At 40.7% G+C, this 16,319-nt stretch overlaps 2 protein-coding genes across 3 annotated transcripts in view; both read left to right on the top strand.

Moving 5' to 3' along the window:
• The window catches only part of Mmp13 (matrix metallopeptidase 13), a 209,785-nt gene that overhangs the window by 46,533 nt on the left and 146,933 nt on the right, over window positions 1–16,319 (top strand). The window lies entirely within an intron of this gene.
• Mmp12 (matrix metallopeptidase 12) lies at window positions 3,248–13,915 on the top strand. Of its 2 annotated transcripts, XM_075968021.1 has the most exons (10): window positions 3,248–3,362; window positions 4,489–4,736; window positions 5,596–5,744; window positions 5,849–5,977; window positions 8,528–8,689; window positions 9,074–9,197; window positions 10,805–10,938; window positions 11,380–11,539; window positions 12,941–13,044; window positions 13,561–13,915. In XM_075968021.1, exons 1-10 carry the CDS (start codon window positions 3,279–3,281, stop codon window positions 13,659–13,661), a joined length of 1,395 nt encoding a protein of 464 aa, XP_075824136.1. In that variant the 5' UTR covers window positions 3,248–3,278; the 3' UTR covers window positions 13,662–13,915. The 2 variants fall into 2 exon arrangements, with proteins under 2 accessions (XP_075824136.1, XP_075824137.1); XM_075968022.1 differs by lacking the exons at window positions 12,941–13,044; window positions 13,561–13,915 and adding an exon at window positions 11,656–12,086.

Below are 16,319 nucleotides of genomic sequence, written 5' to 3'. Positions count from 1 at the left end.
GAACAAGCCATCAGCATGTGAAAGGTCAGGGAAGTCTGTGTGTTTTGGGAGCATAGTTCCTTCCTGCTCCTTTCCGGAAACCACGCTTCAATTTGCCTCTGGATTCCTGGGGAGGGACATTACAAAAGGCTGTCCTGATGCCTGACTAAGGGTGAAGCAATGACTAGAGCCATATACTTCTGGAAACTTTTATGTTATAAAATATGCCTTCTACTTCAGGACGTTCTGTCACACACCCATCATTCTCTGCATAGAGAACTTGGGCAGTAGTTGCTGTCTGCATTTTCATCAACAGGCTCTTCGTGTTTTCTCAATCCCCATCTCTCCCGGGATCCTCAGCTTTGAATCTGGATTTGGGTCAGGATCATATTGTAGCCCCTTCTGGAAAGGGAGGTGAGCATCAGACAGTCTTCCTCTTTGTCCTCATTACCAACTTTAAAAGAAAATCTCGTAATGAGAGTGCAGTAAGAAAGCATGAGGAGACATTGCAGTCACAGAATTGTGTGTGTGTGTGCGTGTGTGTGCACGTGTGCATGTGTGCGCGTACGTGTGTGTGTGTGTGTGGAGAGAGCGAGCAAGTGAGTGAGTGAGTGAGTGAGAGAGAGAGAGAGAGAGAGAGAGAGAGAGAGAGAAATCTTACTGAGTCCATTTAGAATTCAGTTGTGCTTCTATGTGTTTGGTTTTGAGGTTGGTCATCTGGGGTTGGATAACATATCAAGGAGGTTCATCCCCAGAGAAAACTGATTCTTTTTCTCTCAACAACCGTTAGTTGCATGGAGCTTTTCATTTAGAAACCTTGTGATAGTTCCCGCATCCGTACTGACATGTTACTGGTGTTGTAATTATATAGGTCGCAGCTTCACTGTTGTATACAGAAGTCACTAACTCACAGCAGGGTCCTGGGCTTCTCCTCTCAGAATATTTTTACCCCTCTTTTGTGCTGTTCTCTGAGCCTTAGGTATAGGGTTGCATTGTAGGTAATCTTTAAGGTGTGCCAGGCCGTTGGCTCACTACTTTTTTCTATTATTTAATGCAATATTTATAGTCATTCTTGATGTAGAAGCAATCTTTACTCCAACTTCACAAATGGAAAACTCATCCATTTGTTACCAAGTTAAAGTGGTAGCTTGAGGTCATTAAACAACAGACCGAGATGCGTAAGCTGGTCTGTCTGAGTCTAGGAATTAAGTTGGCACCCTCTTCTGGGTCCTGTAGCTGCCCATGTGGCCTTTATCTCCTTACCCTGAACCAATTTGGAGCAGCTGGTGAGTTGAGACAAAGGGGAACCAAAATGTAGGCATTCTTTCACTTCTTAGTATCTTTGTTATCCTCCTGCATCTTGCATTGTAATGCATGAGACATTTCCTGCAAACCTTCCAAGAACTCAATTTTGTCTTGCTGGGGATGAGACCAGTTCTTTCTTTCAGTGAAACAGGAACACCCTCCTGTAGGTGATTGCTCCCACCCCGGGCTTCATTTCCTTTAATGTTCTACATCCAGATACAAGTGATAGGGACTTGCTCAGGGTCTGTTACCCTCAAGGCAGTTTTCATCACCAGGAATACAGAACAAGCAACAGACAAAACCCCTGTGTTTCCTCACTTTCTAGCCCAACACAGTTGTGGTCCGCTTATGATTCTTGAGCTAAATTCAATATTTGAAAGGATTTCTTTACAATGTTCACCACATTATCACTCTCTTAGTGAATTCTTGAACTTCACCTGCTTACAAATTCAATGTCTGATAGTCCCCATGAAGGTCAAAGGGAAGGGACTGGATAATCGCGAGCTGCTGTCCTGCTACCAGAGTGCTTAGCCCCCTGTCACAATAACACAGGAGGTTAAAGAGTATCGTCTCCATTTCAAATGGATCACCTAGAAATCAAGCCACAGAATAGGAGAGAGGCAGGGGTATTTGGCAAGGATACAGGGATAGTGTGGTGTGGCGGGTGGGGCCCCTTCTCTTTCGATCTGAGGAGAGGAGAGTCTAAACCTCTAACGTCTTTAGGAAAGGGAAACAAAGGAGAGCAGACATAGGACATGTGTATACGGAGAAGCCATACTGGATCTGCTGTTTTGCATGATAACCTAAAAGTCAATATTTGTTTATTATATATGTCTCTGTGAGTGCATGCATGCCATAGTAGGCGTGTGAAGTTCAGAGGACAACTTTCACCGTGTGGGTTCCTGAGATCAAACTCAGGTCATCAGGTTTTGGAGCAAGTTTTTTTGCCTGCCAAATCATCTCACAGGCCCCTAAAAATGAACAAAATTTAATATTAGGAAATAGCCATCATGTCCCCGTCCAGCAGATTGGAAGGAGTAGTGTCTACATTACAACCTGTTTGTTCACCCCTGTGCTAGACTCTTCATCTAGAAGCTGCTTGGTGGGATAAAAGGGGATTGAACATCAGAACCCTGTCCACACAACTCACATTCCAAAATTCTACTCCGGGAATTTCACTTCTTGTTTGGCAAATGTTTTCTTTTTTTAAATACTTCATCGACTGAGAGGTGGAACTGAGCAGATGAGATGGTTGGGTCGGGGTTAGGAGAAGGAGACGGCGAGGCTGCAGAGGGAAGTCTTCCCTACACACTCTGCCAGAGCCGCGCTCGGGCTGCCCACTCTTGCCCACCCCAGGCAGCATGGGTGAGGAGGAAGTGAGCTCCAGAATCTTTGCAGACATCCAGCTGGGGTTGGGTTTCTGCTCTAGTGTCTGAAAATCTCAGTCCATATAAGAACCTAAGCGTGCACACAGAGCAAGTATCAAAGCACACTGCTGTCCCAAACTTTCTCTTGTGTTTGAACAAAGGTTTAAAGTTTTAAACAAATAGAGTATTCGTATATTCTAGCAATTTTTTTCTTCACACATTCTTTTAAAATTTCTTTGAAGGCACTTTATCTATAATTGGTATAAGGAAAGCATCAAAAGGGAGAATTGACAACATCAAGCTTTCCAAAACTTTACTAGCGGAGTTGTCGTGTGTGTTTGGTAGATTTGCTGTTCTTGGGTCTTATCTGTGCTTGTGAATGAGTAGCTCAGGCTCACTGGTCCTTTTGAAGAAGTACTAGACACGCTTAGGTGAGTGATTAGTTAGATGACACTCTGACCCCCTGTTCACATGATCCTGGAGGAAAGCGAGGGATGGTAACAGCTGTGAGTCACTCCGAGGATTTCAGGTTCGCAGATCCGGTCTAGAGCGCTATAAAAAGTAAACTTTGAGGGAACTTGCAGCGGGGGAGCAGAGTGAAGACGGCTCTGCTGAAAGGAGCTGGTCATGATGAAGGTCCTCATGCTCTTTGCGCTCTTACAGGTTTCTGCCTCTGCAGCCGCTCCCAGGAATGAACTAGAATTTGCTGAAGTAAGTACTAACAAGATTGCACTGGTCAAATCTTTTCTGATGTTGCAAGTTTTGCAATATTTACTGAATTTGCAAGTTTGTTTTGAAAAGTATGATTTGATTTGAAAAGCAGCATAGATAGCTGTTTTTTTAAGCATTGTTTTTTTTCACAGAGGAATATCAAAACAAATGATTGTTTTGAAAGAATATTATCAAATTTGTGAATAATTGTGCTGTCTACAAAAAGCTTTGGGTAAATAATTTTAGCTCAATATAATAGGATCACATTTCTGACGGAGTGTTGTGTTTTCTCTCCTACCACATTTTGTCTTTCATTTGTAATTTAATGTCCATTACTGATGTGGGATTTGGACATGGCTTAATCTATATAGCCACTTTAAATTCTCATAATAGTTGCAGCAAGCTGCCTCTGTGCTCACGTATCTCACATGTTTATTCATAAGTGTTTTAAAATAAGATTTGAAAAATCTTACTTTTATAATTAAGAATATTGAGCTCTTATTTTCTAAAACTGCATACATTCCTTTTTGAGACAGGGTCTGCTGTGTTGTCCAGTCTGGTCTTGAACTCCTGGCCTCAGGTGCCCTTTTGTATTGGCTCAGCAGTTGGCTCTATTTTCTAACATTATTTTTACTTTGAATTTTCCAAGTCTTCCACTGTGTCAAGATTTTCCCCCATACCAGAGACAAACCCAAACCTTCAAGCATGCAAGACAGTGCTTTGCCACTAAGCTACATCTCCCAGCTAAGTCAACTTTCAATGCCAAACAAAATGGTTTAAGTACTCTAACAACAAAGATTTTGCCACTTACAATGTACCCTTATACACTAGATGTCAAAATGGCTTCTAAAACCCCAGACACAAGTCTGAAGAAGCAGAATAATAAATAGCATTTCCACAGGGCTCTTGGGAATCAGACTAATTATTTGTGACATGCTTAAATATCTTAGGAAGTTAAATTTCTTTCTTATAATTGATTGTCTACATACTAATAATGTAGGTTGTAACTAAAATATGTGGTTCAGGAGCACCAGTGTACTGCTGACCATGTTTGCAGGGTCCCAACAGAAACCTGGCTGTGTACAGTGTACAGTGTAATTGTGTTCATTACTTGTGTTTTGTTCAGAGGTACTTGAAAAAATATTATGATTTTGATGAGGAAAGAATTTCAATGCTAAAATCAAAAGTCAAGAGTAACGTCCTAGAAGAAAAACTCCAGGAAATGCAGAAGTTTTTTGGGCTCGAAGCAACTGGGCAGCTGGACAAGCCTACTCTGAAGATAATGCACACCCCTCGCTGTGGAGTATCTGACGTGCAGCATCGTGGCGCAGTGCCATTGAGGTCAATATGGAGCAAGCATCACCTCACCTACAGGTAATGGCAGCATCTGACCCAGTGAAGTTTTCTTTCCCATGCGTGTGGCTTCGAGAAACCTGAAACATTTAGCTACAGCAAAGTTTTAAGGCTGAGGGTAGCCTCTGTGCGGTGGTAACACGAAGGCATTCATTGTTTCCAGGCCCGTGTGATGACTGGGGGAGAAAGTGCTTGTCATACAACCATGATGATCTGAGTTCAGATCCCTAAAAACTACGGAAAAGCTGTACAGGCGCAGGAGACAGGGATAGGGGAGGCCCAGGACAGGCTAGACTAGTAGAATCAGGGTCTCCAGTTTTGGTTGAGAGACTCTGCCTCAACAAATAAAGTAGAGTGTGATTGAGGAGGACACCTGAGTCAGCTTCTGGCCTCTGCATGCACTTACACACCACACTCACACCTACACACATATGAACATGCATATACACACAGGCTCCCCCACATAATTCATTATCTCTATAAGGAGACTTGCCATCATTTGCTAGTCAATCAGTTCAGAGCAGAGCAGAAAAGCTGCAAACAAAGAATGGATCTGAATTAAATACAAATAAGACAGGAGAAGTAGGTAGAATATTAAAGATGGATAAATATGGAATTTGGGCACAATGGGTATTTGTGTTTATGAAACTAAATCCTTCACGATAGTTACCAGTAATTTATTTGGTAAACTAAAATATATTTGGATTGATATAATAGTTTTCCGGAGAAAAAAAATGTTTTGAACTTCAAAAGAGTATTTTTTACCTGGACTGTCAGTATGTGAAGACATTCTTCCTTCAGGTGTGGGTGCAGAACGGAGAGACTAGAAAAGACAAAATTAGCCACTGGTGTCATGCTTGTCTTTCTTTCTCTAACACAGAATCATTAATTACACTCCTAACATGAAGCGTGAGGATGTTGACTACGCATTTAAGAAAGCTTTTCAAGTCTGGAGTGATGTGAGTCTTCTGAGATTCAGGAGGATTTATGAAGGCGAGGCTGACATCATGATCCTTTTTGCATTTGGAGGTACACAACCTCCAAATTTACCACACCATGTGATGCCCCCAAGTGCAGCTCTCTTGCTTTTTGACCGATGTAGTTAACTATTGACTTTCTTTTGTTTTCAAAAGCGCATGGAGACCGTAATGCTTTCGATGGAAAAGGTGGTGTACTGGCCCATGCTTTCTACCCTGGACCTGGCATTCAAGGAGATGCACATTTTGATGTGGCAGAAACCTGGAGTAAAAGTTCCTCTCAAGGTAGGAGAAAAAAAGGAAAACTAACCATAACTAGATTTAAGAAAGGTCCTGATCTTGAAAGAATGCATTCTTACAAATTTTTATATTCTTAAATAATTATTATAGTCTTAAATAATATAATAGAATTGCTCATCTCTAAATCACATATAAGACTTTATACATTTAGTCCAATTTTTCCTCATTGCAGATCAGAGTTACTGGGTCTGATTATGTTAGAGACCAGCTCTAAGAACCACCGAGATCATATGAGCAAGTTCCGTACTATTAACTCCTGGAAAGACAAAAGCTTCTGGTTGGGCTTTGACCAGTAAAATCTCTAAACTTAATGGCAAACAATTCTGTGATTGACTATATACTAACAATTTCTTAGATTTGTGATGACCTGGAAAGATATTTATAGAAAATTTACAGATCCTGATGGAGAAGTACAGGCTCATTTGTAGTCTTGGAGCCTTGCATCATCATGTGATACCATTTTCAGAATGTCCAGACTGTAACTCACTATCCCGTTCAGATAATGGGGAATGAGGTTAACTTCTTCTTCTTCTTCTTCTTCTTCTTCTTCTTCTTCTTCTTCTTCTTCTTCTTATTATTATTATTATTATTATTATTATTATTATTATTGGCAATCCACAGTATAAGAAAATTTAAGTCATCATCTGAATAGCTTTTCTAATATCTTTTGGAAATTCTCAATTATACAATTTATTCTTGTGGAAAATATAGGGAGAAATTCAAGAATATAGTCACTCTGCCCTGAATACCTTCTCTCACTGAATTTTCATGTGATGTATAGCTATATTTTCATATATACCATATCTACCTGGAAGGTAGACACACAACCTACAGCTTTGACTCTGATACACAGCCTAAAACTTATCAAGTTTTTGATAAGGGCATTTTGGAGACCGCAGAGGTACATGATGCATGATTCAGTACTTGTTGAACTATAAATTCTAAACCAGACAGGTTCCATATGTCTCAGTTTTTTCTGGGGTCATATAGGGGCTGTTTGTAAACTATTCATCAAGTAAGAATGTTTTGGAATCCCAATGGACCCTAGAAACGTAAGTTGCTCTTGCCTGAAGAGACCAAGTAAAAGCAAGTTTGTGCAAAAATGGGGACAAAAACATGTACTATTGGCTCCTGGCCTTATTCTTAAAATTGATTTGAGTCTATAATTTTAAGAAGGTGTTTTTGAAAATTCTATCTTTGTGGCCCAGGCTGGCCTTGAACTCAGAGTCCTCTTACATCATCTTTCTGAGTTGGGATATAGACACGGAGCACCACATCCAGTATTGACATATTGTTTTAAACCAGTGTTGAAGAGTTTGATCAGTGCTTGTTTAGTTTCTGTTACAGTGTTGAGTGATATTTTTGATTAAGAAACAAAAAGGACATACAACCTAACAGAAGCACCAGACCGACAGAAAGTCCTGTTTGAAGACCAAGACTAATGGAGCTAATTGTACAAAACATTATGATCTGAATTCCTAGGCTTAGCCAATCCCACTGTCTCAGCCTCCTGAGTGGTTAGAACAACAGACCAAACTTTAATTAAGATTTAGAAGCAAGGTGAGCTACCAAATATACCTATGATTTGTGTTATGAAGATTCATGCCAGAATATGTTCCATTTGTCTGGCAATAAATTGATCCATACCTGTAGACAATTTTGGCTCCAAAGGAACATTTTCAGACATTTTTAGTTGAATGCAGAAGTTGTGATTCAAACTTCCACAGAGTGGTAAAATATCTGTGACAGAGAACTGCTCTGACAATACTTACCTAGCCTATAATGACATCATTGAGACTGAGAAAGGATATTTAAAAATGCAGGGAAATCAGTAAAGGATTCCTAAATGTGACCTCTACTGTGTTTTATGTATTGTTTCCTTTCAAATGACAAGGCTCAGAAGTTAAGAGAGCACCCTGGGCTCTATTCCCAGGACCCAGGTCAGACATCTCACAGCGGCCTGTGACACTAACCCCAGGCAGATAGCAACATCTGCCCTCTGTAGGTACCTGCACTCACGTGACACAGCACATTCACAATGGGATGACATTCAGCCACTTAAGGCTGGACTCCTCTCGTGGGGATGGGACCTGGCCACGTGTAAAAGGTCAAGCATAGGAAGATGAGTACCCCATTATCTTGTTCATCTTGAGACACGAGAAAAGTTAATCTCATAAATGTTGAGAGCAGAATTGTGGGTACCTGATGAAGAAGAGCAAGGGGAGTTGGGTGGGTAATGGTTGATGCACTAGTAACAAGTCACAGTTAGGAGCATGGAGTCCTAGTCTTGAAACTGCTGCACAGCAATACAACTGTAGACAATAGTAGTGTACTATTTACTTCAAAAGGCTGGAAGAAAGGATTTTGAGTATTTTTACCACAGATACACGGTGCATACCCTATCTTAAACATTATGCAATAAGTGTAGGCATCAAAACATCACATGGCACCTTATAAACATGTACAGTTTCTTGTGTGAGTTAAATGAAAGTGATAAAGCCCACAGCTTTATTCTTTCACCTTCTTGCTTCTTAGGTACCAATCTGTTCCTTGTTGCTGTTCATGAGCTTGGCCATTCCTTGGGGCTGCATCATTCCAACAATCCAAACTCAGTCATGTATCCCAGCTACGGTTTCCTTGACCCCAACACATTCCGCCTCTCTGATGATGACATAAGTAGCATTCAGTCTTTCTATGGTAAGTTGAACCTCATAATTTGCCATACATTGCCATGCATTTTTATGAATAATCTCTCATATCTATATTTGGAAATTTTACTCTTTTGCTGCACACCCTGTGAGATAAGCTACACAGACCCTGTCTTCATTTGCCCTCACATCTGGGACATTTCCTAACAGTGCCACCACTGCTCTGTTGGCAGGGCTTCCAGAGGAAGTAAATTCAAGTATTCTCTTCTGTGATGCTGGAACTAAGAGAGACAAAGTCCTCGGGGCATACTTCTCATGAAGTTCATAGGAAACATGACTGCTTTGTATTTTCCTTTAAGGAACAGAATATTTAAAAAGAATAGCTATTCCTTCCACAGAATTCCCAGAGTTGAACATCAAAATGTCTTTTTAGGAGCCCCAGTAAGAAGCCCACCCACGATGCGTCCTGAGCGTCGCCTGCCAATGATCTGCCGGCAGCGCCCGAGCTTTGATGCGGTCACCACAGTGGGAGATAAAATCTTCTTCTTTAAAGACTGGTATGGTCATTTTCCTATCTAATCAATGCTATAGGCTGTGGGGTTAGATTTGGTAGCTTTTGTTTTTGTTTGTTTGTTGCCGGAAGGTATTTGGAAGAATGCAGATCAAATTTGTGTGGCAGGAACTTGGACTGGTTCTCAAGTTTTGGAAAGATCTTAGATTTTTTGAAGTAGAGAATTATGTGATACTGTTTGTGTGACTAGGAAGCTAATGTGTGAAAAAATTATATTTGTAGTGGGATCTGGCTGGGGAATTAAAAGACAGGAAGTTGAGAAGCCCAGGTTGAAAAGGATGCGGTATCAGGTATTGGGGAGATGGTTCTGCTGGCAAAGTACAAGATGTTCAAACAAGAGGACCTAAGATCAATCCCCACCCCCACATATAGATGCATTCAGGGGCAGCTGCATGGACTGTGAAATCCCAGTGTGCAGCAGAGGAAAGCAGACTCTGTGGGGCTCGTGGAGTCTCAAGCAGTCTAACAGAACCCAAAAGCTCCAGGCTTAATGAAAACAAACAGAAGAAAAAAAAAAGAAAACACACTTAGCAGCCAAAATGAATAATAAGCAGTGTGTTCCTCAGACTGGATTCTGTAATACTGGCTGTAAGTCAAGTTTTCTCACTTGTTTATGTTATCAACTTCTGAACTGGAATGGCATAGGTGTTTTTAGAAATTCATAAGGGAAATATTTTAGTTATCAATTTAAATTCTAACCTTTTTTATACTGTATTTGGACTTTATTTAAATGTATTATTATAGTTCTATAAATTTAAGATCCCCTTAGTCTGTGTTTTATGACAGTTAAGGATTTTATCTAGAGTTTTTCTTTCCTGTACAACGTTTTTATACAAAAGATCTTTAAAACATAGACTTTTTATTTAAAAAAAAAAAGATAAGGGGGAATGGATGAGGAAGACACCTCAAGTGCACACATGTACACAAACATATCCACATACATAAACATCTACACACACACATACATAAACACATACATACACACATATATATCACACAAATATGCACATACATATACACACTTAAATATATACACACAATACACATAAACATAAGCACATATATACACATACATATAAATATACACACATGCATATATACATATGTACATAATACACACATGTATCCACACATACACAGAAATTAAGACCCTAAAAACTTCCTATGTAGACCTCTTTTTGTACATGGAGAACTCCAGAATGGTTCCCACTTTCCGTGTTGGAGCAGAGATGGAGACAGAGGCTGGGTTGGGGGAGGTCAATGGAGAAGCTAATGTGTGGGAGGGAGGATGGATGCTCCTGAGATTGTAAAACAGCAACTTCTTCCATTTACAAAACCAGTTAACCAGTTGGGAGACTATACTAGAATCTTAGATCCCTCGAGTCCAGACTCTGAATTTATTTATTTATTTTGGTTTCCTGTTTAATCAGCGTCACTACCAGAATTGATTAAGGCTCTCTTTCAGGGTGCTCTCATACAGATACTTATGGAATAAAGTGTGAGAATCAATACTGAATCATTTCACAAGTTCCCATTTGTATTTTGAAGGAGTCTACAGCAATTTTCACATATATTAAATGCATTTCATGTCAGGTTCTTCTGGTGGACACGACCTGGGAGTCTAGCCTCCAATATCACTTCAATTTCTTCCATGTGGCCAACTGTCCCGTCTGGTATCCAAGCTGCTTATGAAATTGAAAGCAGAAATCAACTATTTCTTTTTAAAGGTAACGCCAATGCTTGGTTCTGCCACTGAGAACATGGTAGAAAAAGGTACCTCTTTTTATAATTAGATACTAAAAACAGACTGTAGCTTCGGTAATCATGTCTCTAGATGATAAGTTAATATAAAAGCTCAAGTATACAAGAAATATACGCAGCCCTTGGGATAGATGTGTGGAATATAAGATAATGGCACTTAAACGTATCCAAACCACAGAGCCACAGGAGGTAAAAAATGAGTGAGGACAAAAACAGGGTGGGTTGATATTACTCAGTGACAGAGAACCTGCTTACCATGGATGAAGTCTCAGATTCATCCCCACCCCCACCCCAGCCAGCACAAAAATTAGAACACTGCACAAGAGAGATGCTTTACAGTAAGTCAGTGCTTTTAAGTTTTAGTTTTTGGTGCAATTCTGTTGTGCCCTTTGTCTTCGTCTTTGTAGATGACAAGTACTGGTTAATAAGCAACTTAGCACCAGAGCCAAGCTATCCCAGAAGCATATACACTCTGGGATTGCCCACGTCAGTGAAGAGAATAGATGCAGCCACCTTCGACCCATATCGCCAGAAGGTTTTCTTCTTTGCGGATAAGCAGTATTGGAGGTGAGTTACAATGGCATCTTCTCTATGAAAGCCTCAAATGCCTTTGTCTTTCTTGGGAGAGAGAGCAGAGAATATGGGTGTAAAATAGTCACTACCCACCTGGTTCTTTTCTCCAGGTTTCAGATATAATTTAATTTTGGAGTGTGTCTGGGCTCCAGGACTCCTTCTCATAACTGGTGGACCCAGAAGACAAAATGAGGAAGCGGCCCTTTGAGTGGCAGGGTGCCAGCAGGCCAGATGCACTCCACCGCTAGTCTGGTTGTCTCACTCCCCTAACCCTGAAGAAGGGGGATCATCCCTGCCCTCTGCTGAGGAAAACAGTCAGGAGCCACATCGTTTGCATGTTTGACATAAGACATAACAGAATATACTAAGAGAGTAAACCTCTATGTTTTCTTGAATATTTAAAATTCAACATCTAATTTCAACTGAATGCCATACATTTGTGACAACAATTGTTCTGCCAACTTTAGCTTCGTTTGATTTGGTTTTTTTTTTTTTTCGAGACAGGGTTTGAAAAATAGGACTTGTAATTTCACCAAATTAAACTCCCTGGAGGGGTGACAAATAGGACTAATTTGTTGTAATTTGACATTCTTTTTTTTTTTTTTTTTTTTTTTTTGGTTTTTCGAGACAGGGTTTCTCTGTGGTTTTGAAACCTGTCCTGGAACTAGCTCTTGTAGACCAGGCTGGTCTCGAACTCACAGATCCGCCTGCCTCTGCCTCCCAAGTGCTGGGATTAAAGGCGTGTGCCACCACCGCCCAGCATAATTTGACATTCTTAAAAATTTGTCTAACTACTGGCTCCCTTTTACCCTTCCAACTGACCAAAGTATTTCCTTTTCCTAAATACCAGAGGGCCGGGGTGAGCCAGTAACGGCTGGAGAGCTAAACTGAGTGAAAAATAAGACAGAAGCAAGTTCAGTTGTCACATGGAAGTCTAGAGAAAGTTGACTCTTTCTTTTCTCTCAGGAGGAGAGGATACTTTATGGAAATCTAGGACCTCGCTCTCCAGTGTGGATGTGATGTGTTTGACTATTTGTTTATCTTTAACATGGATGTTCAAAACCCGTTGATGCCATGGCCCTTAAGACCCCTTCTTTTCACCATGGGAGAAAATAATTGATATGCATCTTGCTGCAGGCAACTAAGATATTGGGCCAGCGAGGGCTGTTACATTTCAAGCCCTTATCAATGCCGGGTGGCATGGGAAGGGACTGAGGAGCCGGGAGAGCTCTGACTAGAGTCATGGTCCAAGTTTTGAGTCCTGTGATAACCTAGGGAAAATCATCGAACTTTAGGTCTTTGCAGTTTTCATTGGTACATTGAGAACACTTTCAGGAAAGATGAGTGTGTGCTTCGCGTTATGACATTCATCTCCTCACTGTGGTCCTTCCACAGGTATGATGTGGCGCAACAGGCCATGGACCCGACTTATCCCAGACTCATTTCCACACACTTCTCAGGAGTTGGTCCTAAAGTTAGTGCAGTCTTCTATTTCAAACGTAAGTAGACTGGGAAAATATCGGAAATCACATTTTCAAGTACGAAAATGCAGCCTGGGATCCAGCATGGGTACAGCGCGCTCCAGCCTGTGGTGTGAATATGTTCAACTTCAGCCTGAGCAAACTGGCCTGTCGGCGTCACAGAGCAGTGGTCCAGCCCACATGGTGTGGGATGAGCTGTATGACGCATTTAACAAGAATAAAACCCCTCGTTTTGTTCATTATCCTCTCCTACTGAGTGGACGAAGATTTATAAACAAATCCGAGTTCACCCTGGCCTTTTTCTCCTTAAAGATCCATGTGTGCCTGCCCTAGACCCTGTGTCCTCTCCTAAGACCTCCACCCAGAGACTGGCTTGCTGGAGGGGAACATCAGAGCAGGGTGCACTGCCAAGAATCCCCAACACTGACATCACAAACCACACCTTTTGTAGTCTAGATTACCTTTAAAAAACAGCTCTAGGTTTTAAAGGAATACAAGGTAAGAGTTAAAGAATTGAATTTGTTTCCATTTTAGGATACTATTACATCTTCCAAGGAGCCACGCAACTGGAATATGACCCCCGGTGGCATCGAGTCACAAAAAGGATGAAGAGTACCAGCTGGTTTGGGTGTTAGGAAGGATGCAGTCAAGGGTGCTTGTCAGTGCAATAAGTACTTACCACATATTCGCCATGTACTACATGCCAGCAATGTAACAGGAAACGACCACAGATAACTGTTTACACAGAAAAATGCTTTTACAAAAGTTATCCTCTTTTGATTATTTTTCAGTTGATCCTCTTCTTAATTTTGAGCAAATATCTTCAAAGGCCTCCAGGTTCCCCACTCATAGGTTGTTTTTTTTAACAACGATCAAGTGGGAAAATTAGAATGACTTCTCTGTCTTCACTGAAATTTATTTATTAAAAATAATTTTTAAAAAAGTATTTGGATTTTGATTTTTTTCTTTAAAAATATTGTGTGTATGTGTGTGTATTTGACTTCATGTATGTATATGTACCGCATGTGTGCAGTGCTGGTAGAGGCCAGAAGAGGGCATCAGATCCCTAGAAACTGGGGTTACAGATAGTTATGGGGACTCTTGTGGGTGCTGGGATTGAACCCATATCCTTGGGGGAAATTAGCCTGTGCTCTTAACCTCTGTGTCATCTTTTGGTCCTCGTTTTTAATATCTTTCTTGAAAAACAGAACGAATTTTGAAAATAATCCTGGCTTCTGCTGTGAAATAATACTTTTGTACCCTGAAAAGATTTGCCACTTGCATTGGTTTAATAAAACGCAGATTGGCCAGGTAGGAAGTATAGGCAGGGTGACCAGACTAAAAGAATTCTGGGAAAAGAAAAGGCAGAGACACAGTCACCATCCAGACACAGAGGAAGCAGGATGAAAGTACCTCACTGATAAAAGGTACCAAGCCATGTGACTAAACATACACAAGAATTATGGGTTAATTTAAGTTGTAAGAGCTAGCTAATAATAAGCCTGAGTTAATAGACCAAACAGTTTATAATTAATATAAGCGTCTGTATGTTCCTTTGGGACTGAATGGCTGTGGGACTGTGCGGGACAGAAACGTCTATCTACAAATGGTGCCCAAATGTTTGGTAAGAATTTCCACACAAAGTTTGAAGAAATCTTAAAAGAAAGGATTCTAGCTAGACAGGAACAGAGTCAAGCACAGCTTCTTGGTAACCATTTTTTTCCAAGTAGGCTCTGTTTGCTGTCAGTGACTCAGCATTAGGAGCAAAAACTACATGCTGGCTCTTTTAAGAGGCACTGTCACCAAACACTTAAATATTGTCTATGAGCAGTCAGTGACATGCTTCTTGGTGGTGGGATAGACCTAGAAACTCCACAGAGTTGTGGCAGTAAACGTGGCTCACAGCAATGCTTCTACCATGAAGCTAGACCCTCAGGAAGCCAAGGAATGGACCAAGCCAGTCACCAAAGCCCACAGCTTTTTTTCTAGCCTTACTGCTTAGCAGACTAAAGACTCATGTGCTAAGAAAAGAGAGATGTACAGTAAAGATAAAGTCAGATGAAAAAAGCCTCTAAATGGTTTACAGTGTGCTTAAAAATATATGTAGACTTGGGAAAAAAAATAAAAGGACAGAAAAAATCTTTAAAAACAAATAAAAAGAAAGAAATAGAGCAGCTGGGTATGGTGGCACATACCTTTAATTCCAGCACTTTGGAGGCAGAGGCAGGTGGATCTCTGATGTGGGAGTGTCATATATCAATCTGTTGATTTCATTGGTTAAGTAATAAAGAAACTGCTTGGCCCCATAGGTTAAAACATAGGTGGGAGGAGTAAACAGAACAGAAGGCTGGGAGAAAGAAGCTGAGTCAAGTGAGTCGCCATGATTCTCCCACTCCAGGCAGACGCAGGTTAAGATCATTCCTGGTAAGCCAGCTCGTGGGCTACACAGATTATAAGAAATGGCTAGTCCAGATGCGAGAGTTAGCCGAGAAAAGGCTAGATATAATGGGCCACATGGTGTTTAAAAGATTACAGTTTTCTGTGTAATTATTTCTGGGCATAAGCTAGAGCTAGCCATGTGGGCGGCCGGGTGCCAGGAATGTAGCCCCGCTGCTCCTATTTCAACAGATCTCTGTGAGTTTAAGGACAGTCTGATCTACAGAGTGAGTTCCAGGGATACACAGAGAAACCCTGTGTCAAAAATTAAAAAATAAAAGAGTAAAAAGTCAGCCACATAAAGATAGAAAATGCACAGAAAATCTGGATCTTGTATCTTATTGTGTTGTATTTGAATAGTTTGACTTCTAAGAAAGAAACAACAGCTGACAAAAGACATTTGATTATAAATGCTGCTGGATTAATCTAATTTACATATTTTGAAAATACCTTGACTTAAGTCAAAAGATATGTTACCTCAGAGAAGAGGTTTTGCTTTTGTTTCAACAGGAAATGAGAGGCTGTGGATTTATTCTGGGTTAAGAAAAATAAGGATTGATTGAGGAAGACCCCCTGAAAAATCTTCAATAGGAATGGGTGGCCCAGATTATCCAATGTGTCAGAGCACCTCTATTGCAGTTTCCTCTAAGTTCTACATCCAGAAAAACCTTAAGAATGTTGACTGAGATGATTCAAAATCATACAATACAACAGTCAGGACTATACCATAATCCTAAACTTTCTTTGGGTCCCCATAAGATGATCAGTGCCCCCTGTCATCAGGAAGTAGCCTACAAAACTATACCCACATTCTCAAAAAATTGGATTATGGATGTTTGTCTTTGTTTAGAGTGTTG

Source organism: Microtus pennsylvanicus, chromosome 3 (assembly GCF_037038515.1).
Source record: "Microtus pennsylvanicus isolate mMicPen1 chromosome 3, mMicPen1.hap1, whole genome shotgun sequence".
Lineage (NCBI taxonomy): Eukaryota > Metazoa > Chordata > Mammalia > Rodentia > Cricetidae > Microtus > Microtus pennsylvanicus.
This window is presented reverse-complemented; position numbering and strand designations above follow the sequence as displayed.